At 42.8% G+C, this 24,480-nt stretch overlaps 15 protein-coding genes across 15 annotated transcripts; 9 read left to right on the top strand and 6 right to left on the bottom strand.

Annotated features, from left to right (window-relative positions):
• Positions 1-56: 56 nt before the first annotated feature.
• MAC1 (LALA0S02e00540g1_1) lies at positions 57-1,301 on the bottom strand (the record flags this gene model as incomplete). The annotated part of the gene is made up of 1 exon (XM_022773552.1): positions 57-1,301. One exon carries the CDS (start codon positions 1,299-1,301, stop codon positions 57-59), a length of 1,245 nt encoding a protein of 414 aa, XP_022627067.1.
• Positions 1,302-1,844: 543 nt separating this feature from the next.
• On the top strand, positions 1,845-2,342 carry UBC7 (LALA0S02e00518g1_1; the record flags this gene model as incomplete). Its single annotated transcript, XM_022773551.1, has 1 exon — positions 1,845-2,342. One exon carries the CDS (start codon positions 1,845-1,847, stop codon positions 2,340-2,342), a length of 498 nt encoding a protein of 165 aa, XP_022627066.1.
• A 443-nt stretch (positions 2,343-2,785) lies between these two features.
• Positions 2,786-4,132, top strand: DCW1 (LALA0S02e00496g1_1; the record flags this gene model as incomplete). The annotated part of the gene is made up of 1 exon (XM_022773550.1): positions 2,786-4,132. One exon carries the CDS (start codon positions 2,786-2,788, stop codon positions 4,130-4,132), a length of 1,347 nt encoding a protein of 448 aa, XP_022627065.1.
• A 177-nt stretch (positions 4,133-4,309) lies between these two features.
• On the bottom strand, positions 4,310-5,890 carry ANR2 (LALA0S02e00474g1_1; the record flags this gene model as incomplete). Its single annotated transcript, XM_022773549.1, has 1 exon — positions 4,310-5,890. One exon carries the CDS (start codon positions 5,888-5,890, stop codon positions 4,310-4,312), a length of 1,581 nt encoding a protein of 526 aa, XP_022627064.1.
• Positions 5,891-7,364: 1,474 nt separating this feature from the next.
• Positions 7,365-7,703, top strand: BLI1 (LALA0S02e00452g1_1; the record flags this gene model as incomplete). Its single annotated transcript, XM_022773548.1, has 1 exon — positions 7,365-7,703. One exon carries the CDS (start codon positions 7,365-7,367, stop codon positions 7,701-7,703), a length of 339 nt encoding a protein of 112 aa, XP_022627063.1.
• A 23-nt stretch (positions 7,704-7,726) lies between these two features.
• MSS1 (LALA0S02e00430g1_1) lies at positions 7,727-9,220 on the bottom strand (the record flags this gene model as incomplete). The annotated part of the gene is made up of 1 exon (XM_022773547.1): positions 7,727-9,220. One exon carries the CDS (start codon positions 9,218-9,220, stop codon positions 7,727-7,729), a length of 1,494 nt encoding a protein of 497 aa, XP_022627062.1.
• Positions 9,221-9,680: 460 nt separating this feature from the next.
• On the top strand, positions 9,681-10,628 carry LALA0_S02e00408g (LALA0S02e00408g1_1; the record flags this gene model as incomplete). The annotated part of the gene is made up of 1 exon (XM_022773546.1): positions 9,681-10,628. One exon carries the CDS (start codon positions 9,681-9,683, stop codon positions 10,626-10,628), a length of 948 nt encoding a protein of 315 aa, XP_022627061.1.
• Positions 10,629-12,262: 1,634 nt separating this feature from the next.
• Positions 12,263-13,393, top strand: MRPL3 (LALA0S02e00386g1_1; the record flags this gene model as incomplete). Its single annotated transcript, XM_022773545.1, has 1 exon — positions 12,263-13,393. The coding sequence occupies one exon, from the start codon at positions 12,263-12,265 to the stop codon at positions 13,391-13,393; it is 1,131 nt and encodes a 376-aa protein (XP_022627060.1).
• A 213-nt stretch (positions 13,394-13,606) lies between these two features.
• On the top strand, positions 13,607-14,356 carry CSI1 (LALA0S02e00364g1_1; the record flags this gene model as incomplete). Its single annotated transcript, XM_022773544.1, has 1 exon — positions 13,607-14,356. The coding sequence occupies one exon, from the start codon at positions 13,607-13,609 to the stop codon at positions 14,354-14,356; it is 750 nt and encodes a 249-aa protein (XP_022627059.1).
• Positions 14,357-14,366: 10 nt separating this feature from the next.
• Positions 14,367-15,530, bottom strand: PEX12 (LALA0S02e00342g1_1; the record flags this gene model as incomplete). Its single annotated transcript, XM_022773542.1, has 1 exon — positions 14,367-15,530. One exon carries the CDS (start codon positions 15,528-15,530, stop codon positions 14,367-14,369), a length of 1,164 nt encoding a protein of 387 aa, XP_022627058.1.
• Positions 15,531-16,743: 1,213 nt separating this feature from the next.
• PPM1 (LALA0S02e00320g1_1) lies at positions 16,744-17,730 on the top strand (the record flags this gene model as incomplete). The annotated part of the gene is made up of 1 exon (XM_022773541.1): positions 16,744-17,730. One exon carries the CDS (start codon positions 16,744-16,746, stop codon positions 17,728-17,730), a length of 987 nt encoding a protein of 328 aa, XP_022627057.1.
• Positions 17,731-17,774: 44 nt separating this feature from the next.
• TAF11 (LALA0S02e00298g1_1) lies at positions 17,775-18,797 on the bottom strand (the record flags this gene model as incomplete). Its single annotated transcript, XM_022773540.1, has 1 exon — positions 17,775-18,797. One exon carries the CDS (start codon positions 18,795-18,797, stop codon positions 17,775-17,777), a length of 1,023 nt encoding a protein of 340 aa, XP_022627056.1.
• A 348-nt stretch (positions 18,798-19,145) lies between these two features.
• GPI17 (LALA0S02e00276g1_1) lies at positions 19,146-20,747 on the bottom strand (the record flags this gene model as incomplete). Its single annotated transcript, XM_022773539.1, has 1 exon — positions 19,146-20,747. One exon carries the CDS (start codon positions 20,745-20,747, stop codon positions 19,146-19,148), a length of 1,602 nt encoding a protein of 533 aa, XP_022627055.1.
• A 460-nt stretch (positions 20,748-21,207) lies between these two features.
• On the top strand, positions 21,208-22,047 carry TRM9 (LALA0S02e00254g1_1; the record flags this gene model as incomplete). Its single annotated transcript, XM_022773538.1, has 1 exon — positions 21,208-22,047. One exon carries the CDS (start codon positions 21,208-21,210, stop codon positions 22,045-22,047), a length of 840 nt encoding a protein of 279 aa, XP_022627054.1.
• A 148-nt stretch (positions 22,048-22,195) lies between these two features.
• Positions 22,196-23,968, top strand: UBX2 (LALA0S02e00232g1_1; the record flags this gene model as incomplete). The annotated part of the gene is made up of 1 exon (XM_022773537.1): positions 22,196-23,968. One exon carries the CDS (start codon positions 22,196-22,198, stop codon positions 23,966-23,968), a length of 1,773 nt encoding a protein of 590 aa, XP_022627053.1.
• Positions 23,969-24,480: the final 512 nt, after the last annotated feature.

Raw genomic sequence — 24,480 nt, 5'->3', positions numbered from 1 at the left:
TGTATCCTCGTTCAGTTAGTGCTTATAGCTACATACAAAACTAATTTTGCCCTTCCTTATGCGTGTGTCATTAGCCCAATGTTATGACCGTTTAATAATCCCTGGCCATATGCCCTTAAGTTATGCGCCTCCATCGTGACAAGTATGTCTTCGAACCACTGTATCAGATCTAGCTTTGTTATTTGGTTAGGAGTCATGAATGGTAACTCTTCCTTAATCAGTCCCCACCAATATTTGGATGGTATCAACTTATTCTTGTACTTGATAAGACTTGATGGTCCAAGAGAAACGTTTAATAGCCCATATAGTATTATCTTATTGAAGGGAACAATTTCTTTGGGATGATCAATGCAATCGTCAGTGTAACAGTTTCCGGACGATGCCTTGCAAACTATTGTATCTGGGTTGAATTGCTCATCCGGGAGACTAATACGACCATTGCCAACGTTCGACAGAGGCACTCCACTCTGTTTGACATAGCTTTCTATTTCCTCTTCCTTACGATGAATAAGACAGTTCACACACTGGCAATCACTCTCACAGTTGCATTGAGTGCTCAGATATACGCCCTTGGGCGTGAGAAGTTCGACAAAAGAGTTGTTTTGAAATTCTGGAGCCGTCGAATAATCTTGGTTGACCTGGAAGTCCACCTGACTTACACTTGTATGTTTACAAGTGTTAGCATGAAATGAACGATTGTCGCCATTTGATAGGACCGTATCATGGGTATGTTGCTTGTTTTCAATGGGATCGGCGAAGGATCGGAGATTCCAAAGAGCAGGTTCTGTCAATGTCTCATCCTTCAAATTATCAGACCTTTGGCTGGTGTGGGTATGTAAAAATTGGCTACCGGTAGCATCATTTGGATGAGACATCTTCAGATGATTCATAAGGTAGTCTTTTTCCGAAACAAGTTTCACTTTCCCGTCTGGTAATGGTGCGTTTTTATCTTCTATGACAATCTTCAGTGCACCATCGACCAGAAATGCCTTCTGGGTGCTTTGAGCACGTAGAAACAAAATTGGCTGTTTATTCATTTTACAGGACCAGGGCAAGGAAGGCGATTGTGCTGGTGTAGAAGAGCAGCAATCAGACCCCGATACATGGTCTGGTAAGGTGTCCTTACTATTGTCGACTTGAGAACTAGCATCCACCAGGATAACTTTTCTTACCGTTTTAGCTGATGGACGACCTTTTGTGCGTACTTTGACCAGCATCCGGTTGCTGTGTTTGCAGGTTGTGGATCTGTGGCCTCGGATACACGAGACACACGAGTACTTCTCCCCGTCATATATAATCATGTTTCAACAAAAATCCCAAGCTATCTGATCGACCGACAGTTTGAGCGGGTTTTTTCAATGGTAATAACGCTTGCCAAATGACTAGAATAACACTAAAGCCCCTGTGGAAAACGTCGTTTTGAGGCGCAACTAACTCAAAAACCGAACTAGTAGCTTTCAAATGGCCTTCAAGAATCAATGTTTTTAAATCTGTCTGAGACTATAGTCAAAATTACTATCTTACTATTCCCACATAAAATAGGTCTTTTGAAACGTTTGAAAAACGATTCCAAGGTTAAAAAACGTTTTGCAAAAGGTTTTCTTTAAGTAGAGCCCCACTTTGTGATCTTGAAGTGTCTTTTAACTATGTTTTCATACATTTAAACACATCGATGTTTCGAATAGTCCGATTGCATCAGTTGAATAAATTTATAAGACCAACCACTCTAAATTCATCATTATTAGCGAATTTGACTATGAGAACTAACCACATTTGATCGATCTGATCCATCAGAAAAGAGCTAAGAGGTATAGGGCTAGCCAAGCATTTTGGAAACAGTAACGATGTCAAAGACTGCGCAAAAACGTCTTTTCAAAGAGCTCACTCAATTGATCAAAGACAGTCCTCAGGGGATTGTAGCGGGTCCTATAACGGAAGATAACCTTTTTGTATGGGATTGTCTGATCAGTGGACCACCAGACTCTCCATATGAAGGCGGGGTGTTCAATGCACGTCTAGAGTTTCCCCGCGATTATCCGTTGTCTCCACCTAAATTATTGTTCACACCTAGCATTCTGCATCCCAATATCTATCCCAACGGTGAGGTGTGCATTTCCATATTACACTCGCCAGGTGACGATCCAAACATGTACGAGCTAGCAGAAGAGCGCTGGTCGCCGGTCCAAAGTGTCGAAAAGATTTTGCTGAGTGTCATGAGCATGCTCAGTGAGCCCAACATCGAGTCTGGGGCCAACATTGACGCATGCATTCTGTGGAGAGACAACCGTGCAGAATTTGACAAACAGGTCAAGCGTTCGATATTGAGATCACTAGGGCTATAGAGAAGACCAAAGCAGTGGAAACGTTGAATATTGAAAAAACCCAAAAACCCAAAAAAAAAAAAAAGACCCACCCCTGATGAAAGATCAAATTAGTCCTGAAAGGACCAGCCCGCAAAAAACCAGAGGCTTCCTAAACATTGCCATATTGAACTTTCTCAGCGTTCAAATGGTAGGGGACAGATTCAACACTGTTAAAGATCATAGAATTATCATGGTCGACGAACATCGACATCTCAAATCAAAACTTCGTCGATAATGACTAAAATCTATATCTTAATTTCGCATCCCACCTCGTACGAAATGACCAGATATAAACCTTTAAATTTTGATCTCCCATCCCATTAACTACTACCGAGTCGAAATGTGTTCATCAATACGCCTAAACTTGAGACTTCATCGCCCCTTTGGTCTTGTCTCGAGCGTTTCTACTATTAATTCAGCAGATGAGATTGTCGCTGACATGGGTATTGGCGTTTGTCGCGTCTTTCCGCGGGTCTTTGTGCGTTTATTGGGATGAGAACAACACAGCTGCGACTTACAATGCAACTGCATTGGTTGCACAAGGTTTGCTGGATTACTACACAGGGCTACAATATGGTAAGCCCGTGGGTATGTTTTCGGACCCTTACTACTGGTGGGAAGCTGGTGGAGCTTGGGGGTCAATTTTGGACTATTGGTGGTACACCGGAAACACTACATACAATGGGATCTTAAAACAGGCGTTATTGGCACAAACGGGTGATAACAACGATTATGTGCCGCTCAATCAGTCGGTAACAGAAGGTAACGATGACCAGGCCTTTTGGGGCCTCGTTGTGATGGCAGCTGCTGAAAGAAATTTTGAAAATCCAGCGGAAAACGAACCCCAATGGCTTTACTTGGCCCAGGCCGTTTTTAACACCATGGCTCTTCGTTGGGATGACGATACGTGCGGTGGTGGGCTTAGATGGCAGATTTTCACCTGGAACTCGGGTTACGACTACAAAAACACCGTTTCTAACGGAGCACTTTTCCATATCGCTGCTAGATTGGCACGTTACACCGGGAACACCTCATATGTTGACTGGGCCGAAAAAGTGTTTGAATGGATGAAAGGGATTCATCTGTTGGAAGAAGATGGCACTAATCTGGTGTTTGACGGTGCCAAAGTAGAGGGTAATTGCAGTAACATCACTAAACTCGTATGGACTTACAATCAAGGCCTTCTAATGTCCGGATGTGCATACCTCTGGAACATGACGCAGGACGAAAAATGGCATGTTAGAACGTGGGAGTTTTTGAACGCCTCGAGCATTTTCTTTAACGACAGTATTCTCTACGAAGTAACTTGTCAGGGCGCTAACTCATGCAATACTGATCAGCGGTCTTTCAAGGCTTACTTTTCCAGATTTCTAGGTTTAACAGCGCAGCTGGTTCCACAGGCCAGAGACAAGATCATGAGTTGGATTCACGCTTCTGCTAAAGGCGCAGCACAGTCTTGTTCTGGTGGTACCGATGGACATACATGCGGACAAAATTGGTTCTACAATGGTTGGGACGGTTACTATGGACTTGGTGAACAAATGGCCGCGCTCGAAATCATGCAAAACACATTTTGTCTTGATAGACCCGCGCCTTACACGGCTCAAGATGGTGGCACGTCGCAGGGTAACGGTGCTGCAGGAACAGAAACACAAGCTACTAACTTGAGCCCGTTGACCATCACTACAGGATCTAGGGCTGCTGCTGGGATTATAACTGCAGTCATAGGTCTGTCCATCGTTGCATGTACAGTGTGGTTGGTCATCTAGGCCTTGAGTAAAAAAACGCTTTATTATACACCCCACCGTATTCAATACGTATCATCTTTTTAACAAATTCACTCGCTTGTCGTAGTCTGTTGAACATCGTTGCATGCAAAAAAAAACGTTTTCGCATACCGTCTTTCCAACCGCTGATTTTAGAGGATGCATGTGTATCATATGCACTCAACATAACAATTTGCAATCAATGCTCCTTACTTGCAACACTCTGTTGAACCAATGTCGACACACTAGACTCAAGAAATCGTAGTCTCCCTGGCTGAAACAGTCCAAAGAATTTGCGGTGAGAAAAATAGGAGAGACCGTTACGATATCTTCTTCGCCTGATTCCAAAGCATTTTTTAGAGTATCATACAGCCTTGAAATTCTCCCATGAAAATATCCAACCAACGACAAGACAATTTCAATGTTGTCGCGTTCCAGATCTACTTCGGTCATGAGGTCTTCGTCAGACTTGTGATACGATGGCTTCATGTACCCTGCGGTTGCCCACCAGTAAAATCCATCGATAACGTACTGAGACCAAGTCGTTGGTTCTATCAACTGATTTATTTTCTCCACCTCTTCGTGTGACAGCTCATATCCCAGATACGAGGGTACCAGCTTTTGGTAAAGTTCAAGTTCATGTGGTGTGGCTTTGATAGTATTGCCCTCGCTACTTTTGATATGAGGTAATGAATCGTCACCATTTATTCTCAAGCAAACGTCGTACAGCTCTGGCCGATCTTCCAATATGGCATCTCCGGTACAGGCAACGAACCCCGAGATTTCGAAATTGTCATTTTGACTCGACATTGCTCGAGCAACATGCTGTCTTAAAGCTTCAATATCTGTAATTCCGATCGTGTACAGAGGTTGCAAAGGTTGCTCATGGTCTCCATCTGAGATATTGTGTGGGAATAGCGACAAAATGGACAAGCAATAAACCAAAGCATTGCATTTTTCAAATGAAACACCGTCCCCCACAATTATCAGTATTCTTCGTCGTACTATAGCGGCCTTCCAGAGGGGGAAAATGAGAGGGCCAAGGAAACTAAACCATTGAGTGAGAGATTCCAGCATGTGAGGATGTTTATCCTGCAATACCCTTGGGGATCCCGTGAAAGTGGCTGAACTTTGCCATGATTGCCGAAGAATAGGCGATGACAAACTTGCCGTTTCCGGCTTTATGCAATTGGACTCAAAATACGTTTCAAAAAGCTCATAATTGAGGTTTTCGCTTGTAATGTTTGCTTGCTTCTGGGACCAATGTAGTAAAAGATCCTGGATGTCGTCGATGTATTCTGCTGCGCTGACGAACTGATTAGGCTTCCAATCATAGTATTTCGATTTTGACACACCCTTGTATCTAAAATTTACGTCTAGCACTATGCCGAGCGAGTACATACGCACTTCGCTCCGGTCCAGTTGGTCTGTCTCTCCACTTAAAGCCAATCCATTCTGTTCAAAGCACGACACACCGTAAAACACATCCTCGAACGAATCTTGCTTGCGAATGACAAAACTGACGACGTCTTTATGCTTTTCATGTATGCCAGAAGGTATACTTTTGAACTCTAAGTTGTCTAATGGTATATTCGGCGATGAAGGTGAGGTTTTGGACCACACAAGATCGTTGCCTTTTTTAACATCGAATTGACATAGGAAAATGCAACTAATGGGAACCCTATGGGACGGTTCTGAAATTCTGAAACTTTGTGGTTTTGTGTCGAATCGTAAGTCGAAAGGCTTCACGTACTGCTGCATTTACGAAAGTATAGGTAGTTCCGGCAAAGAACGTGAACCTTACGGGAGATGTTGTGGTCAACTCAGTTACTCGGACTGCGTTGTTTAGTTACCAGATCACCATCCGTCATCACTGTGGTCGTTCTAAGTTACCTGGCGCGACAGCATCGTCTTGAATTTACCGCATTATCGCAGTGAACAGACACCGACGGGAAGCTGATAAAGGCTCAAAAATTTGTTACAGTGGTTATTTTGACTTTGAATTAGGAGAACTTTTTTTTCTGTCGCAAAATGTCTCCTAGAGCCGGTTACGTTCGTTTTAGGTGTCATTTTATTCATTTGGTCATCGATAACGCCGTTATAATCAGCTCTTCGTGAATCAATATGGTCTGAAAATGAACATCTTATGACAGTAGTTTGGGAGTGGACATTTTAAGTCAAAGAAGGTGTTTGGACTAACCTGCTGTACATAAAGCTGGAGATATCGTTCTTATTTTGTCTGTCATTTGAAATTGTCGCATGTAATTATCTCGAGCTGAATGCCAAAAGCTAAAAGCTAAAAGAGATCTATTCCAATAAAACTGTTGTTCTAAGTCTGCATTCTACAAGGTATTTCTCTTTTTATGCGATACTCACTTTGTCCTTTTCCAAAGCTCTCTTTTACATGTCACTTTTGTTCTATGAAGTGATCAATTACGAAACTTGAATCTACATTAATATCGTGTCTCCTTACCTCAAGTACAGGCTGTTATATCCTCAATTCAATCACCCAGAGAGTTCACTATCCATTTGTGTTGAGATTTCTTCCGTTTCAGCATGTTCTGTCGTCATTCCATGACAGATGATGATAGTAAAGGATATCACTAATTTTCAATCTGACACCAGCTTATCGGTCTTACTCGAGAGCTGAAATCAGTATAGCTAAAGCTATCTGATGAAGCCGGGAGTTTGAGCACTACCGAGCCGTACGCGTGTTAGTTGAAAATCCATTTTCGGCTAGAAATGTAGGTTCATTCATTGGTGATTGATGTTCACGCCAAATCGTACGAACGTCGCGTCTAATGAAAGAGGGAAATCTGGGTGTAATTCATTGATAGAGCAGAACCCCTCATGGCCATGATAGAAACACCAACAACCCCCAACAACCAATCACTTGACACTTTCGCCATGCCAAATATCTTGAACGTTTATAATTCGGCTCAATTTCTGGTCACGAGACCAAGTTGTTAATCGAAATTCAATAAGGTTCTTACTAACATCGTAAAGATGTAAATACAGTTGAAAGATCGTACTGGTCAGTGGCCAATTGTCGTCCCAGTGGTCCTGTTCGTGTCCACTTATCTTTTTGTTTTGGACTTTAGTGAATGACATAGAAAAAGTAGATTCAGTCGCCATTTTAAGAGCCGAACTAATCGAGAAATTAGTGATCTATCAATTCGTGAAGTCCTACACCACACACCTCATCACTCCGAAGCGATTGTTCGAATGGCAGGTCATGAAAGAAACACAGATCAGAAAGTACGTCGAACACTGCAATAACAGTCTCCAAGAAATTGTGGATCTTCAGTCGGCACAAGCTATCAAAGAATTTCAAACTAAAACCGAGGAAAACTTCCAACGTCTTGACGATGCCAAAAGTCGATTCAAGACAGACACTCAGTCAATTGAGGAGTTCAAGGCTTTGAAATCCGAATTCTCGACTAAAATTGACGATTTGGAAAAATCTATAGACTACTATGAGAAACTAGCGGACGAGATACAGGAATTTTTGGTCGAATGTGAGGTAAAAGAAAAACTTGCGATGAAAAGACTATCACAAAGCACAAAAAGGTGACAAACTGCCCTTTCTTTTTGGCTTTACTTACCCACGCAAAACCGGGAAAATACCACCCCCAGCACCTCTTCAACACCCACAGACCGACCACTTATTTTGCCAATACCTTCGGCGGCATTCCCCAGACTTTCCGATGCCATCACTAAATCTCCAAGCTCCGAAGTTGCAAGGAAATCTTCGATGCCATCAATCACGTCCCTCTTCAAAATATCTTGGACTCGTTTTGATGCTGTTATAGGATCCGAATCATGAGCCAAATCTGAGACTTTCCTGAACGTTGCGGAAAGGGTGTCTACCAGATTCTCAATTCCTTGATAATCATGACAGGAAACAACATTGATTTTGAAACAATCTCCAAAAAGCGCCTGCACTTGTTGTTTCGCGTCTGCAACCGTCTGCAATTCCACTGCGTCCATTTTGTTTATCACAACGATAAGCTCTTTTGCCGGCAGCTGTGACCTGAGCAAATCACACAATTCTGGCGCGACAAATGGTTTTGACGTGGCATCAATAACCAGTATCATGAGATCGCTTTCAACAGCTTTTGCTCTTGCTCTTCTCATGCCTTCCAGTTCTATCTTATCTCCGCTTGCACCCCGTATCCCTGCAGTATCGCAGAGAACCACTTTGAAACCACCAATGTCGAGCGGTACATCAATACTATCTCTCGTAGTCCCTGGTACATCGCTGACAATAGAGGTGTCATCATTTGTGATACAATTCAACAGCGATGATTTTCCTGCGTTTGGCGATCCAAGAAGCGCAACTTTTATACCTGTTTGTAATATGCTCGAACGGTCTACTTTCTCGAGATAGCGTTGGATTTCGATTTTCAGCGAACGCATTTCTTGTGCGCAAGATCGAAGTATGTTGTCTACGTCGTTAATTTCAGCATCGTCTCCGAAATCTATGATCGCTGTTAGTTGTGCAACATTAGATACAATTTGGGATCTCCAGCGTTCGAAAACCTCTTTATTTTTCCCTGTCATCCCAGAAACAGCACTTCGACGCTGAGTTTCCGTTTCAGCGTCTATAAGATCTGCAACACCTTCCACTTCAGTCAAGTCCATGCAACCGTTTTGGAAAGCCCGCTGTGAAAATTCGCCCGGTAAAGCGTACCTTACATTTTTCTCAGCCTGCTTATTACCAATGCGTTCAATTGCCTTCAGCACACTCTTGACTACGGCTTTACCACCATGAAGGTGCAGCTCCAACATATCTTCACCGGTGAAAGATTTGGGACCAGCAAAATATATTACTATCGATGAATCCAACAAGTTCTTTGTCCCTGACTTCAAATCAAATAAGGTTCGCAGCGAAGCTCTTCTAGCAATTGGACACTTTTCAGAACCAGTGAGTTGTTGAAATATGAATTTCGAGTGCGTGCCAGTGATTCTGATTACTGCGACTGCAGATTTTTGAGCCAAAGAAGTTGACAATGCATAGATAGTTGGATGGTAAAAAGTAGCAGGAAAATACGAATTGAATCTGTTCCCTAACGTATATCGTCTGAGCATCCCAAACAACGCTCTTGGCCTTATATCTTTATCAATGCTGCAAACGTTTTTTGTATATCGATGATGCGATGAGCTTAATCTAGAGTAATTTAAATATTGGTTTGGTTATACCTACATATAAGAAAGAAGTTATTGTCAAATCAATGACATTGGGAGAAGCGATATTTTACGTAAGGAAGCTTCTTGAGAGTTATGCCATAACCCTTGGTCGTTAATCTCTGACAGTAGTGCTTTCACCGATTTTCTTGTCCAAACTCAAGGGTCTTCAAGATGTCAGAATTGACATCAAACCTGGCGACAGACGTTTTGACATCCAGAAAGCGGTTTCTCAGAATATTTAAAAGGACACCGGAAGACATGGACTTCTAGCTGCTTTTTATTTGTGAATAGTACTCTTTTCTGAAATCAAGCAAGAAAAGTATACTAACTCTTAATCTTCTCTAATTAATACTATAGGACAATGAAGCTTACCAAACTAGTTGGACTCATTTCTGCATCATTTGCAGTACATTCCAAGTTCGCACTTGCGAAATGGCCCGATCAATCTTTGTACCGGTTATCCAATTCTGTGGCTAAATCACAAAATGTTGCAGTCGTTAACACAACTTCAGAGTGTCAAGACCAGACCGTGTCTATGATGACTTCTGCATTATCGTACCAGGTTGACATCGATGTCATTGAAAGGTATCTTCTGGAGGGTGTTTCGGTGTTGAAGACTTTGCTCAATGGTAAGACACAATTTAATGCTTTGGACCTGATGGACATCGCCACAGTGCAATTGCATTGGTTCCCACCTACGAACCTCGACCTTTCTAAAGTTTCTCTCGCTGCGCAGTTTGCGCAGGTGAAAACCATCTACTATTCATCTCCTCTATTGCGTCATGGACACCAATGGATTGGAAATATCGCCAAGACGTCGTTCCAGAGTTCTCAATGGCGTACACTTTCACAAAGTGCGATCCAAGCTTGGGCGAATCTCGAATCGACTACGCCTGCGGTGCACAGTCTTTTCCTCGAAGTCAATCGAATAGTTCATGCTCCAGAGACACTAAAAATGTTCGTGAAATTAAAGAATGAATGGACCAAATCCACACCCAACTGTCAAAAACCTATTCATGCAACTGTTTCATTAAAGAATGGTAAAAAAAGTGCAGCCAAGGCGATGGCTGCTGCGGCCAGAATCCCTTCTCGTATTGTTGACCTCGGCTCCCCCAAACCAGGTAACATTCCAGTCTTTTACCAACAGCGGTCTACCATCCTCAACTCAACGGATGTAAACCACACGAATTTAACGGCGCCAGTCGTGATCAAGGATGATGAGTCTGCAGCTGTTACGTCATATAGATTTCATTCTTGGTCCATCATGGGTGCAGCTGTGCTAGTTATCAGTGGAGCAATCCTCTTTTAGTGATGGCATAAGGCAGTAAACTATAAAAGGTTGTACCAACCTTGATTTTCTATGTAAACACCTATGCCCTACAAGTGTGGAACGTTCAAACGGGAAACCTCATCACATACATTCATATAAACAATTTTTGTTGTATATGTCGGAACCTCTGTCTGTCTAGCGTCAGATCCATGACAAAGTGATCACAAACACGTGACACGATGACAGCGTCAGAAACAACAAGATATTCAAAGAACCTAGAACAACCAACGATCTAACAAGAATGACGTCGATTGGACCAAGTGGCACCATCTAAAGTGATCGTATAGCTCCTAGATCAGACCATTTCCGCAAACTGCACCCGGAATCTTGAAGATTTTTTCACCTGTTAACGACGGAACATTTTCGGGAATTTGTATAAGAAGAGACGTCTTACGCACTATATAAGCTCATCCCACTTATACTAAATAAACTACGGAGAGATAACTCTAACTCAGTAAAACAATAGTTTACACCTTTCAATAATGGACAGAATCACCCAGGATATGGGACGTTTATCGTGCAACGACACTCCAGAGACAGAGTCTCAACACGAGTATAAACAGTATAAAATTTTGGTTGAAGGGAAACTAAGACCAAGAAGCTCGTGAGAGTTTGTTGGTGCCAGGCAAAGGGAGCTTGCGTTCAAGTTAGACAAATGGACAATAAGCGAGTTTTAACGTGTCACTGTAACTCTTTGCGTCGCTGACGCTGGTCACATGATATTTCGAAGCTTAATTTTATTCTTCACAGACAGTGTTCGGAATGAAGATTCAGTGAACAAAGGATGGGATATTATAGAGATCGGTGTCTTTTTCTTTGCCCTTGCCTCTCTAGATGCTGGTATTCGCGGCGCCAGATCACTTTATAGTTTTCCGTCGTGGTACGTGTGACATACTTTTATAGTTGCTCAATTCAGAGAGTCTTGAGACAAGCCGAAGAACTCCAGGTATGACGAAACAAAACACCAGGAGGCCAGATTTAAGAACTATTGGTGTGATGTTCGATTTTAGCAAAGTTACAGCTCACTGTGTACGACAATATGTGGAAACTCTTCGAAGTATGGCACTCAATGCTGGAAAACAAAGAATGTACTGCCCAAACCACAAACTCACCACTCCCCATCACACATCTAGTGGCATTTACCCCATTTCGCTGGAGAAACAAACCTAATCTCCGATTTATTCCATTTTGACATTTGTGTCACTATTGACGAATGAGTAAAAGTGTCACGGTAACGTCATATTCTCTTTTTTCTTTAGAGAAAATGGAAGAGAAACTTAATCAGCGCATATACTTGAAGCTTCAATTCCAAAAAGTTAGGCTCGAACTGATGCCCCACCGGTCACGAATGCAATGCCTTCCTTAGTCGCTTACTTTTCTGTTGATGAGTCAACAGTATACTTTAGCCATAATGATCACGTGACGTCTCTTCACGTGACACTACACTACACAATTTCGAAAATTTTTCAGAAATCTTAACTAAAGTAATAATCAACCTTGTAGAGCCGATGAGCTAGCTCAGCTTGGAATTGATAAGTTTAGTTGAAAGAAGTTAACAAATCTCAAAGTTCAAGTTTGTTAGAGGTCTGCTACCTACATCTAATTACTCCTGTATGTCTCGGCAGATCATTGCTTCGTCGCGGCTCCTGAAGAGTTTCCACGTCGCGACGCTCACTACCAGATCTTATAGCGGTCGAAATCTGATTCTGTCAAGACCGCTACATCACATAAGCAGTGTGCAGCAAAAAACGCCCAAATTGGCGACCCCACAACTTGATGAGTATAGAGTGTATTATAAGCAGGTCCAAGACGCTATAAATGACGTTCCGGAAACAATTGCGTCAAAATCCACAGCCCTGAATGCATTGCACTCAAGACTAAAATTACCAAAAGCTTTCCCCAATTCAACTCTCGCAAGATGTCTGACGTGTAGGTCCTCTCAGCTTTCTCCTACAAATAACAACAGCGGGAATTCATCAGGATCTGCATTCACAAGTACGGTTCCCTCAAATAATTTCTGCGACAACCATGGACTGAACATCTTTGGCAAAAATTTACTGACATACCACGTCTCTCGTCAAATAATGGCACAATATCCGCGTCTACCTACTGTGGTGTTAAATGCTGCAGTGGACGCTTACATTTCACATAACGTGCTGGCCAGCGTTGGCAAGTCTTGGGGTATCGAACTCGAAAATACCAGCGTTTTAGACAGATATCTCAAGGAAGAGCCCATCCAGCTGACACTTGGAAGACTGAGGTTTTTCAATAATAGTTTGAAGCGTGAAGACGGAGTGGAAGTCATCACCGGTCAAAATTTCTCCGCGGAAGCAGCGTACGCCCTTGCCGTGAGAAGTATTATTGGCGCTCTTTGGGCTTACACCAACGAAACCAATCCTGCATTAGCGTTCAAGTTTATTGACGATCATATTCTGTCTCGTAAACTAGACGTGACCAAAATATTTCAATTCGAACATCCAACCAGGGAGCTTGCGGTCCTTTGTCGCCGTGAGGGGCTTGAAGCCCCAGTTTCAAAACTCTTGGCCGAGTCCGGGAGACATTCCAAAGCTCCTGTATTCATAGTGGGCGTTTTTTCTGGCCTTGAAAAACTGGGTGAGGGTTTTGGAGCATCTTTGAAAGAAGCCAAGGCCAGAGCTGCTACCGACGCATTGACTAAATGGTACTGCTATGAGCCTGTCAAAGGCCAGCCTTCCGTGATCGACCATGGCGCAGTAATCGTTTGAAGAAGATTAAAATATGTCATCTGGAACATCGATACGCAGATGTACCTAATTATCGCCTTGTATATATTAACAGCAGTGAACTTTTGATGATCTAGTAAAGTTTGGCTTTTTGTTAAGTAAGTGCGTATTTAGGTGTTTCTGGTCTTTGATCAAGTTAGCTTAACTTATCGAAAAATGGAAGCTTCTACAATAGGCGAAGGTTTTCAGGCAGCAATGGAAGTCTTGCTGCCTCCTGTGATCATTCTACAGGTCAACCAGTCGTTAGACGTCAAAAGAGTGCTTGGGGGATCAAGGCCAGAACCGCTTTGTCTATTGTTATTTGGTGAAATATCTCACTCTAATGTAATTGTCCACTATGGACTAGAACTACCATTGTTAGAAGAAAATGGCACTATAAGTTACGCTTCTGATGCATTGAACAAACGAATTGGTCTTGTGCGCTCTGTGCTTCCACAATTACAGCTATTGGGCATTATTTTTGTCATTGATAGTTCGTTGCCCTTCCACTTCGATACGATTCTTGATGCTTTGATGAGTGAGGTAGAAACCTTGAAATCTTTCCTGATCTACACTATTCAAGGCAATAAGCTAGATCTTCGCTGCCATCAGATTGACGAGCCTCGACATAGGATGCCAGTCCGATTTTTAAACAATGACACTTTACTTGCTGCGATTGACGATTCACAGCACCTAAGAAATGAAGACAAGAATGACCATGAGAAGCAAAAAGACTTTAAAGAAAAACTCATCTCAAGAATTAGCAACATCATTAGGTATCTGGAACAAGGCCAGGTCACCGACTCGATTTTGAGGAAGATAAACCTGCTAGTTTTGCAATTGAAAAAGGCTCCGACGAATGACATCGAACAACAAGTACTAGAGAAAGAGATGGAATTGCAATTACTCAACATTATATGCGATCAATGGGAAACAGGGCACACCTTAGGCAGAAGCGACCCATAATTTTATCCCATCAGATCATGAGTTTTCTGATTCCCGTCAGCGACCAATCACCAGATTCCTTCTCATAGTTACATCCCAGTAACTTGCTGCCCGTTACCGGACATTTTCCCTCATGCTGCGGCAGATAATCCATTATGCATGGATAACAGAACACATAACCGGTTTCGATCGCGGCAGGGTTGGTGATTTCGCTATCGCATATTCTACATTTACCGTTTGTGTTTCTTTCAAACGGAATAGGTGGTGGTGGAACGTCTTGGTCAAGACTGTCCATCTTCCTCTGCAACTCATTGGTCATGTCTTGTGACGTCCACCATTGGAAAATGCGAAGCATGAAAATAAATGCGGGGAACACTTGGGAACCGGCAGTTCTAAGAATCGAATCTAATTTGGAGCTCCAAACCCGAAGAAGATTCAAAAGAGCAGCTTTATTAAGTCTAATACGCCTTGCACTGGTAGTTGCCGGCGACACAGCATCTTTGGTCTCATTTCGCTCATAGTCTAGGATCGAGAGCCGTGTGTAGCTAATGTTCATGATAAGCTCGATAATGGATGTTGCGCCGCTCTTGCCAGTAAGGAAGTAAAGCTTTGAGGCCAAGTTGAGAAAAAAGAGTAGCTTTTTCAGCAGCGGATAGTATTTAATGAAGACGTTTCGCAGGGCTTTTCTCACTTTGCGGGACTTATGAGTGTCATCGTTTTCTCGGGGATTACGCATCAACGCTGCGGCCAGTAGCTTAGAATGTAGCAAGTCGAGTTTCGTTGCAATATATGGTACCAGCACTTTCTGTGCAACTACTGCGGATCGCTGTACATTTGTTAGTCGCACCGGGAGCTCCAAACCCGGATTTTGTTGTAGGGTGCGAAGCAAGATGCGATTCGAGCCGTTGATACGTTTGAGCCCATAGAAGTTTTCGATGAATGTGCCATCCCAACGACTTAGATAGTGCGATTCTATGGCCATTCTAGTGGCTAATAAGAACCATTCGTCAAACCAATTATTGATGGCCAAAGTGTACCTGTTTGGTTTACGGGCCACCAAATTGGCCACGATATAGCGAACCGACGGTGTTAGCAGCTCATCGATCTCGTCAGCAGAAATAATTTCGAAAATTGTTGGGTATATCGAGGAGGCAAGCGCTGGAGACGAGGTCGAGAGACTTGAATAGAACTCCATTATGCTTGTCCGATTGGAGAGGAAAGTGACGTAAAGTTACACAGAAAGCTATATCAAATGCAACAAATGTTTGATCTTTATATACGCGCGACTTGATAGAAGAGAGACTGGTGATGATCCAGGTTTTCGAACCTTGGATTCCGGTGATAAATTTCGATGTTCTTGATGTAGACATAATTCAATATAACGGTGCCGTTAATTAATACTTGTATGTAGACCAGAATAGAACAGCAGACAATGATTGAGATAGACGGTAACCAAAGCGTGAGGGAGGATGACTCGAATAAACTCCTTGGATATTCTGCTCAGATTTTTGTGCGATTATGTTACATTCTTCTTCTCATTCCTGGCGTCAGATTCACGGTACGGTGGTCATGTCCACGTGACCTCATGATGACAGCGACAGTATTAAAAAAACCTAAGACGAACTACAAAGAAACAGTGCAAATGCAAGCCAAATGTCTTGATTAGACGTCTTAATTCAATGTCCAAGTCTATCAAATGGGAAAAATCACATCTTTCGGCTTTTTTCAGGAACCAAGTTATCAACTTTTATTGCACCGACACGCTCCAGGAGCTCTCACTGAAAACGGGGAAATAAGCTTCCATGAACCCCATTTGAGCTGAGACCACCAACACAGAAATCTCGAGGTCTTGGCCTTTGAACCAAATCAAGAAATAGAGACGTTCTTGACAAAGCCTTCTCAAATGTGTCAACTTGGTCATTGACGTGATGACAAAAGTCGTAATTTTCAAAAGTAGTTGTTGTGTAACATCTATGCATCGTGTCGACTACTTAGGCGAGGAGTGCCGTTGAGGGAAGGCGATGCCATCCAAACTCACAAGTCGTACCTGGATACATCTCGGTGTTCATTGACCCAGTTAAGAGATTATCACCTCGAGGAAATAAACCATAGTTTTATGCACGTGACTTCCTTGATGTATTCCATTAACTCTGCCTAGAGGTTGATGTACTAAAGGCCTCAAATATTGTAGAACTACTACTACTATCCTACAAGCTGGCTCGATTACACCGACCGTTTTTTCAACACTTCAAGGGAAAGAATCGATGCAAGACAGCAAGGAATTCAGGCGATAAGAGTATCTCTCCATTTTGTATCACAACTTCCAACTAGACAGTCTGCTACCAACTTTTTTACGTAAATTGTCTCTGCCTTCGTTAACGAGTGAAACTGAGACTCTCTCACGCAACATGGATAGAGCTATCCAACAGACAGACTACGATGCTTTTTCTTGCAAAATATGTGCTATAAGCAAAATGTACTTGCCAAGCAGCAAGGAACTGGAATTTTGTGGGATGCGGGGATTTTCAGAGCTGCATATGGCGTATGCTCAACAATTGAAAGGCCTCAATAGAAGGGCATATGGCAAAGTCCAAACGGCAATTCGACAAGGTCAGCCTTTGATGAATTATGGGACTTATTTGAGAACCCTGATTGTCGACATAGAATGCAAATCGTTTTTGGAGAACGCTGCAAATGAAAATTCAAAGATTCAAATACTCAACTTGGGTTGCGGTTCCGATTTGCGAATGCTCTTCTTCCTCAATCAATATCCACAATTGACCTGGATAGACCTGGATTTTGCAGAGTCCGTTTCGCTGAAGGCCAAGATCTTAAAAAAAAACGAACAGTTTAGAAATACTCTTGGCGAGCCCCAAGGTGCGGACGACACAGAGTACATTTCAGATCGTTATTTGCTCAAAAGCTGCAACTTAAACCACACACAAAAAGTGCTTGACATACTATTAGAGTCTAGTGTCCCAGAGGTTCCAACATTGGTTATAACAGAGTGCGTACTCTGTTATATGGATCTCTCACAATCACAGGCTTTGATCGACAACGTGGTTTCATTTTACGAAACCGGAACCTGGGTCTCGTACGATCCCATTGGCGGTAACGAAGCAGACGACAGGTTTGGTGCGATCATGCAAGCCAATCTTTGGGAGTCCAGACAATTGGAACTCCCAACTCTCATGTTTTTCAACTCAGTGGAAAAATACGCTCAAAGATTCGAAGACGAAACAAAACATACCCAAATCGAAACAGTGTGGCAGTACTATATCCAGCAAATACCACAGGAAGAGAAAAATCGGCTGAAGTCGCTTCAATTCCTGGATGAAATTGAAGAGCTAAAATTGATTCTTTCGCATTATGTACATTCAAAATCTTCTTGGTGAAAAGTGATCGTAATATCGACATAAACCCTCTTTTATATAAGTTCTCACCTAAAAAACCACCCATTTCCTTCACCCTGCGTTCGCCAAGTAGCCTGTGGCACTGTGTCGTTCTCCGCTCGATACAGCCTCCATGCTTCCCGTATATGCTCCGGTAATATTGGACTATTTGTATATTTCTCAACACTCACGTCCAAACTGTTGAAAGAGCGCACCAATCTGTTGTAATATTTGATGAGCGTAACTCTATTCTCCTCGGAATTGACTTGTGACCTTATAATCTCATTGAATGTGTTGGTCTCCTTCGTAAGCTTCTCGTCACTTTCGTCCTCGTAGTCATCCGTCTCGTTTTCATCGACACTATCATCCAGGGACATTTCAGAAGTCTCCACCATCAATGTGAGCTTCTTGAAGGTCTTTTTCAGCTTGTGCGCTGCAAGTTTTTTATTCCTGAATACTGAGGCCATAAGTATCACTAAACTTCGCTTTTTGACCTCTTGAGCCTTTTCCACTATTTCGCCCACAAAGATTTTGCCCACACCGGCTAGCAGTAGGTTGATATTTGCAGCTACTGTTTGATTGGTGACAATGCTTGAAATTTTCTTGATATTGTTTTTGGCCAGAGATGTTCTCCGAAACACTTCAAACCTGTTCATTTGTTCTTCGTCCAAATTTGTTAAGAGTAGATTCAGTTGCTCAGATTGTTCCAATTCTTTGGGCTGTGGTAAGCTAGCAATCTGTTCGTCATGTATCTCTCGAGGAAACTGGAGGTTCTTAGGTATAGAATTAACATGCGATGCCTTTTTTATCCTTCCAGCATTATTGTTTGTCCTTTTCGAGCTTCCTGAAAGACCACCAGTCCCATGGAAATTCTTGCTTCTGAATTCATTCACGTATGCAACCATTGTTCCCCCCGTTCGTACATCTTTGAGCTTCCAACTTACATATTCTTGATCTTCACTGATGACTTGGTTGATCAGTTCTTTTGTCCCCCAGTAATTGCTACGAGTAATCAAAGGTGGATAGTTTTGCTCAGGTAACGTATCTAGTGGCCCTTGGGTCTCATTCATGGTCTCACAGTCTATATTCAGCTCAATCCGGCCGCTGTTCGATCGATGAAAGAAGGAAGATTCGTAATTTGTAGCTCAATTTAGTTGTTCAACCTTATAAGAGTTGAAGGAAATTGTGAACAATACTTTGTAGTGAAGGATGCTGGCACTGTTCTGAATCTATATATGTAAATGTATACATGGAATGAATGAGACCGTAAATGTGTGTAAATTCCAGCTAACTTTTGTTGAGTGAACTGTTGTGAGAGGATTGACAACGAAAAGATTCGGGCTGTATGACACGCCTGCTGTCACCGTCGCCCAAGGCCCGACATTTGAAAGAATAGAAGCACATATCAGTTCTTTGACTTACTCTTTTGTTAACGAAGAATCGTGCGTTTTTTCATCAAGCTGCTCAGTTTCGTCGGCAGGCGAGTCGGAGATTTTCACTTGCTTCTCCTCCACTTCGTCTTCATCGTCATCGTTGTTCTCCCGAAGTGTCTTGAGTAGTCCCGTCAAAATAATGACAAAGATTGGACCCAGGAACGGTAAGTAGACCGCTATTTTGTGCTCCTGTGGAAAGAAATTTTGTTGTACCATTTCCTTGTGAAAAAATGCTCTTTCGCAAACCTCGACAAAACTGTTACTCAAGTGCAATGCTTCGTTCCAAGTAGCTTCGTCACCGCGTTTAGGATCATTGAGCAGCTCCACGGCTTTCAGTCTCAAACTTATCGCTTGCTCAACGTCCGAGAGAACTTGTTTGGGGACCGCCATCTGTGGGAATTGATCCGTAAGTTTGATCAAAGACCACATAGTTTCGATACCGTGTTCCAAATTTTTCAATGTTGTGACCCTCTTGAATGAGTCTATTGTAATATATGGTGTGGAAAGATCGGCCTTTTCGTTTGATAGGCCTAAGAATTGAAATAATTCGCATGCAAAGCTGTAAATGACAGGCGCCAGATAATCCTGAGTTAGTCTGGAATTGTCTGGAAGTGCCTCCTTATTCACAACCAGAGCGCCCCATTGAGGAACCATGAAACTTTGCCATGGTCTATCTTCTGTGGCGTTGACGAACCCTAACTGACCTGCTTCCGGACTGGGGAAAACTATGGCCAAATTGATCGCATTTTTTTCGCGATAATGATTAAGTGATGAAAGTTCAGATAGGTCAATGGAGTGCGCTAAGTCTTGCCACGAAGGATCTTGAATGTCATGGAGGGACCCCAAATTTAGATCGTTGAAATGCAAAATACTAGTATCCACGGTGAAGTTTATCAATGGCGATAAAAATTGGCGAAGTGGAGTAAAGTACTGGTTTAACGTCGATTCTATGTTCCATGCAACGGGACGACCGTCTCCCGTTAGAAGTGATAGTGACAGATGTACCTTGGGGGCATACGAAATCGCCATTTCTGAGGACTTACCTAGACCTCGATTACCTTGATCATTTTGATCACTTGAATCGAGACTCAGATGGGTCCATTCCGTTCCAAAAGTATGCTCGATCAATGTTTGAGCGGCAAAGAAAGGAATATCGTTCGACACGACCGCGGTATCATCGAAGAAAACGATCGTTTCCTTCGAGTCGTAAGCGATAGAGTAACCCGTGAAGTCGTCCAGAGTCAATGTTAGCACGTAATCGGACTCCGGGTCCAGAACCTGGTTTTTCTCCGCCTGTAGGATCTGTAAAGACCAATTTACAGCCCGTGGTTTGGATTGCAACAATGCGTCTGCCTGCAACTGGATTGCCTCGTGAACATCTGGAAATTTGTACGTGTCTGATCGCACATATACTGGCACGACCAGATGCACGTCTGAATGCATATTTTCACGCAAGGAACTGATATACGTGCCGGGCAAAGGTGCCCTGTATATCGTGGTCAATTTGTACCACAGAGGGACACCGACAAGAGCGAAAACAGCACCAAACCACAAAGCCACCACCCGGCGCAAGTATAGCTGCGACATTTCACCTCTTGGTACGGCCTTTCGGTGCCCTAAAATGTGAAGTTTGAGGTTTTTGGTTAAAACATCAAGGCTATACTCTCAATGGATCATGGAATTCTATATTTGAGAATGCTACGTGGCCAGTGATACTATTTGACAAATCACATGAAAATTATTACGTAATTTACAACGTGACCATTTTTTCGTTGATGGTGATGGGATTTGGAAAAAGGTTAATGCTCATCGCCTATAACCAGGAACTTGATGAAAGAAGCGATGAGCATAGTTGAAGAATTAGAATATCCAGCTACAGAGCTTCAGAGGGATATTTCTAGTGGGATAAAATATATTCACGGGTTTCGGTGGATTAACCGCTTTAGGGACGTGCATTTGGGGGGTTTTTTGGACGCTATTTGATAGAGAAAAGGCTAGCTCATCGAATCGAATTTTTATAGACTAGTAGCTTGAAAAATCATCCGCCATGGCAGAGGCTAAGGAGCAGGAGTTTGTCCATGAGGTTTATAATGACATTGCGTCACATTTCTCGCAGACCAGATACAAGCCGTGGCCTATAGTGACCAAATATCTTGAAGATCAGCAGACAGGAAGTGTAGGCATCGATGTGGGATGTGGTAACGGCAAGTATCTGGATATAAACCCCAATGTGTTTTTGATCGGTTCAGATCGATCGTGTAACCTCGTGGAGCACGCACATGAGCGGAACACACGGTGCAACGTTATGGTTGCGGACGGTCTGCGATTGCCGCATCGGGACGAGAGTTTTGATTTTGCGATATCCATAGCCGTGGTGCACCATTGGTCGACCCGCCAGCGCCGTGTAGATGCCATAGCCCACATTTTGAGCAAAGTGAAACCCCAGGGCACAGCGTTGATCTACTGCTGGGCTTTGGAACAAGCCAGCTCACGAAGAGGCTACCATGAAGGCCAGGAGCAAGATGTGTTGGTACCTTGGGTCTTACAAGGACCTCATGTGAAGAGCTCGTCGAATACAGGTACGAAACTGCTGAAAACTGCAAGGCCCAAAGGTCCGGACTTGACCAATGTACCACCAAAGGAAAGATCAGCTGTTGTTCAACAGTGGAAACAGCAGCAAGAAGAGAAGAGAGCTACGCAGCAGGCACAAGAAACTGATATAGAATCGCAAACGGGTCCCAAGAAAGACATCATAAACACCAAATATCGCTATTATCATCTATACAAAGAAGGTGAGCTCGAACAGGACTGTATTAGTGCTGGAGGCCTAGTTGTTGGGGCTGGCTACGAAAAGGATAACTGGTATGTAATTGTACAGCGACACTGATGTGTCGACGGCTTTTAAGGATGCCTTGACCCTTCATTTTGGCTTGTTTCTTGGGTTTTGATCTGTCTATATATAAACAGTTGATTCATCAATGATGAGTATTTCACCATTTCACCTTTAACCGAAGAACAAACCTGAATTGACAAAGATGCCGGTCATTCAGCATGAGGGACGTGAGATTCATCTCTCCCACGAGCAAGAGACTAAGCTGAATGAGTTTCAAATGATAACGAACTTTCCGGACCCTGAAGTGGGTCTTGTTGTTCAGTTATTGGAAAGCCACGGTTGGAACTTAGAATCTGCACTGAGCAGATATTTCGATGGCAATTGGCAAGAGAATCTAATTCCATCAGATGCGGCTCAAAGACCTTCTACTCCGGTACCTTCTCAAGGTTTCGTTTCTCATTCAGCAAGTTCATTTTTGCTTGGTGAAAATGCATCGTTTATACCTAGACTACCTCTGGTCAGAAGGCTTCCTCTGGACTTTGGAGACAACTCACGCATAATCGGGCTGGACAAACGATCAGAGGACAAATTCAACAACAGCCCTGCTCTGATAATCTTACTTTTCCTACCAAATTTGTTGTTGAAGATCGGTACCGGAATACTGACGATCTTATGGTCCATCATCTCGTTTGGCTTCAAAAACGATCACATTGCAGAAAATAAGATTCAGAGAGTTCCTCCAAGACCTGATAAGAATGCAAAGCCCATCACAGAGATTGTTGGCTCTGTCTTGGGCGAAAACTCAGAATTGGCTAGTTTGATCGCCCCACAGTCATTTAATGAGCTTTACGATGAATGCGAAAGCCAGTTCAAAATCATGATGGTGATTTGCTTGGGAGATCTGGAATCAGAACAGCTTGGAGAACGAGACCTCAACTCCGCTAGATTTTTGACGGAAGTTATCAATGACCCTACCACCTTGCAAATACTTCGCGAGCATCGAGAGGAACTAAGCGTTTACATGTCTTCCGCACAATCGCCTGAGATGTGGGCTATGGCAAGCCAGTTGAAGCTTAGGTATACCCCAGAATGTTTTCTCGTTGCCAACGTCTTGAATTCCAAAGACTCGGTAAATGGTACCACACAGATGTCATTGATAGGCAGAGTGAAGTTGAGCTCTGTGAGAAGATTTCAAGGTAGCTTAAAATCGATATTAGAAAAGCATAGTGCAGAGCTCTTGGTGAGCCGTAACGAACAAAAAGAATTGAGACTGGCAAGAGAAATTAAAGAACTGCAGGATCAGGCATATGAGGAGTCGCTCAGACAGGATCAGCGCAAACAACAAATGCGTCAGGAAGAAGACGCAACAGCAAGAGAGACCTTGGAAAGAGAAAAGGCCAGAGCGTTCGAAAATAAATTCAATTTGGCAGCTTGCGAACTGCGTGCGTTGCAATTGTCCATAAGTCTTGCCGACAGTCAGAGATCGCTCAATCTAGATTCTGGAAAGGCAACCCTCCAATTCCGAACTTCGAATGGGAAACGCTTTATCAGAGTTTTTGCTGGTGACGAATCGCCCAAAGATATATACCAAACTGTTGAATGCTTCCTCCGCTTAGATCTTAAATCCTTTGAAGATGATGTGGTGCTTGAAAGAGTGAAGACTAGATTGAGCGGTATGATTGAAGATGGCAACGTAATAGAACTGGATGAATCACAATGGTCTCATGAAGCACTCGCGGATGAAACTCTCGACTCATTGAAATTACGGATAGAGCAGAAATTGCAAGTTTTATGTGATTCAAGAGGAAACGTTGAGCTGGATATCAACTTCGAACTAGTATCACCATTCCCGAGGTTCAAATTGCCATGCGATGACAATATCAGCATCAAGGACATTTCACAGATTTGGCCTAATGGAAGTTTGCTTGTAGAAGCAATAGAAGAGGAAGACGAACCTGGCGCGGTGAATTTTTAATCCTTTATCTACAAAAGCAAATTATTCTATCATTATATCTACAAGCGTTGACGCTAGTGTCCCCAGTGGAGGCTTCCGTCAACAATCATGGCCCGCCATGATTATTCGCATTCAGTAAGTGTATCAAACAAGTAGGCCAAGAAATAGTGCAGGGGGTCTTGTACCTTATGAGATATTAGCAAATTTCGAGAACACGGCGCACTTCTTGATAATGATTTACCACCAAAAGACAAGAGAAACATATTGAGCGCGTTCCATTTTTAGGTCATCAAGTATTCCCGAGTAAACTCCCAGACGGATTAGATCAGTACAGTCTGGATCCCACAAGATAAAAATTATAGACTCGATTCAATAGTAAAATACAACGTCCCACGGGGATGAAATGGGCTGAAAATTCAAATGTAAGGTGCAAAACAGCATCTTCAAATAACCATATTCTCTTGCAATTCGGTTTTTGCTCTCTAAAAATTGGAAGCCCACAATAAAATGAAACCACTATAAACAAACAAACG

This window comes from Lachancea lanzarotensis, scaffold LALA0S02, assembly GCF_000938715.1.
Source record: "Lachancea lanzarotensis genome assembly LALA0, scaffold LALA0S02, whole genome shotgun sequence".
Classification (NCBI taxonomy): domain Eukaryota; kingdom Fungi; phylum Ascomycota; class Saccharomycetes; order Saccharomycetales; family Saccharomycetaceae; genus Lachancea; species Lachancea lanzarotensis.
The sequence above is the reverse complement of the archived record's forward strand: the minus strand, read 5'-3'. Positions and strand labels throughout refer to the sequence as shown.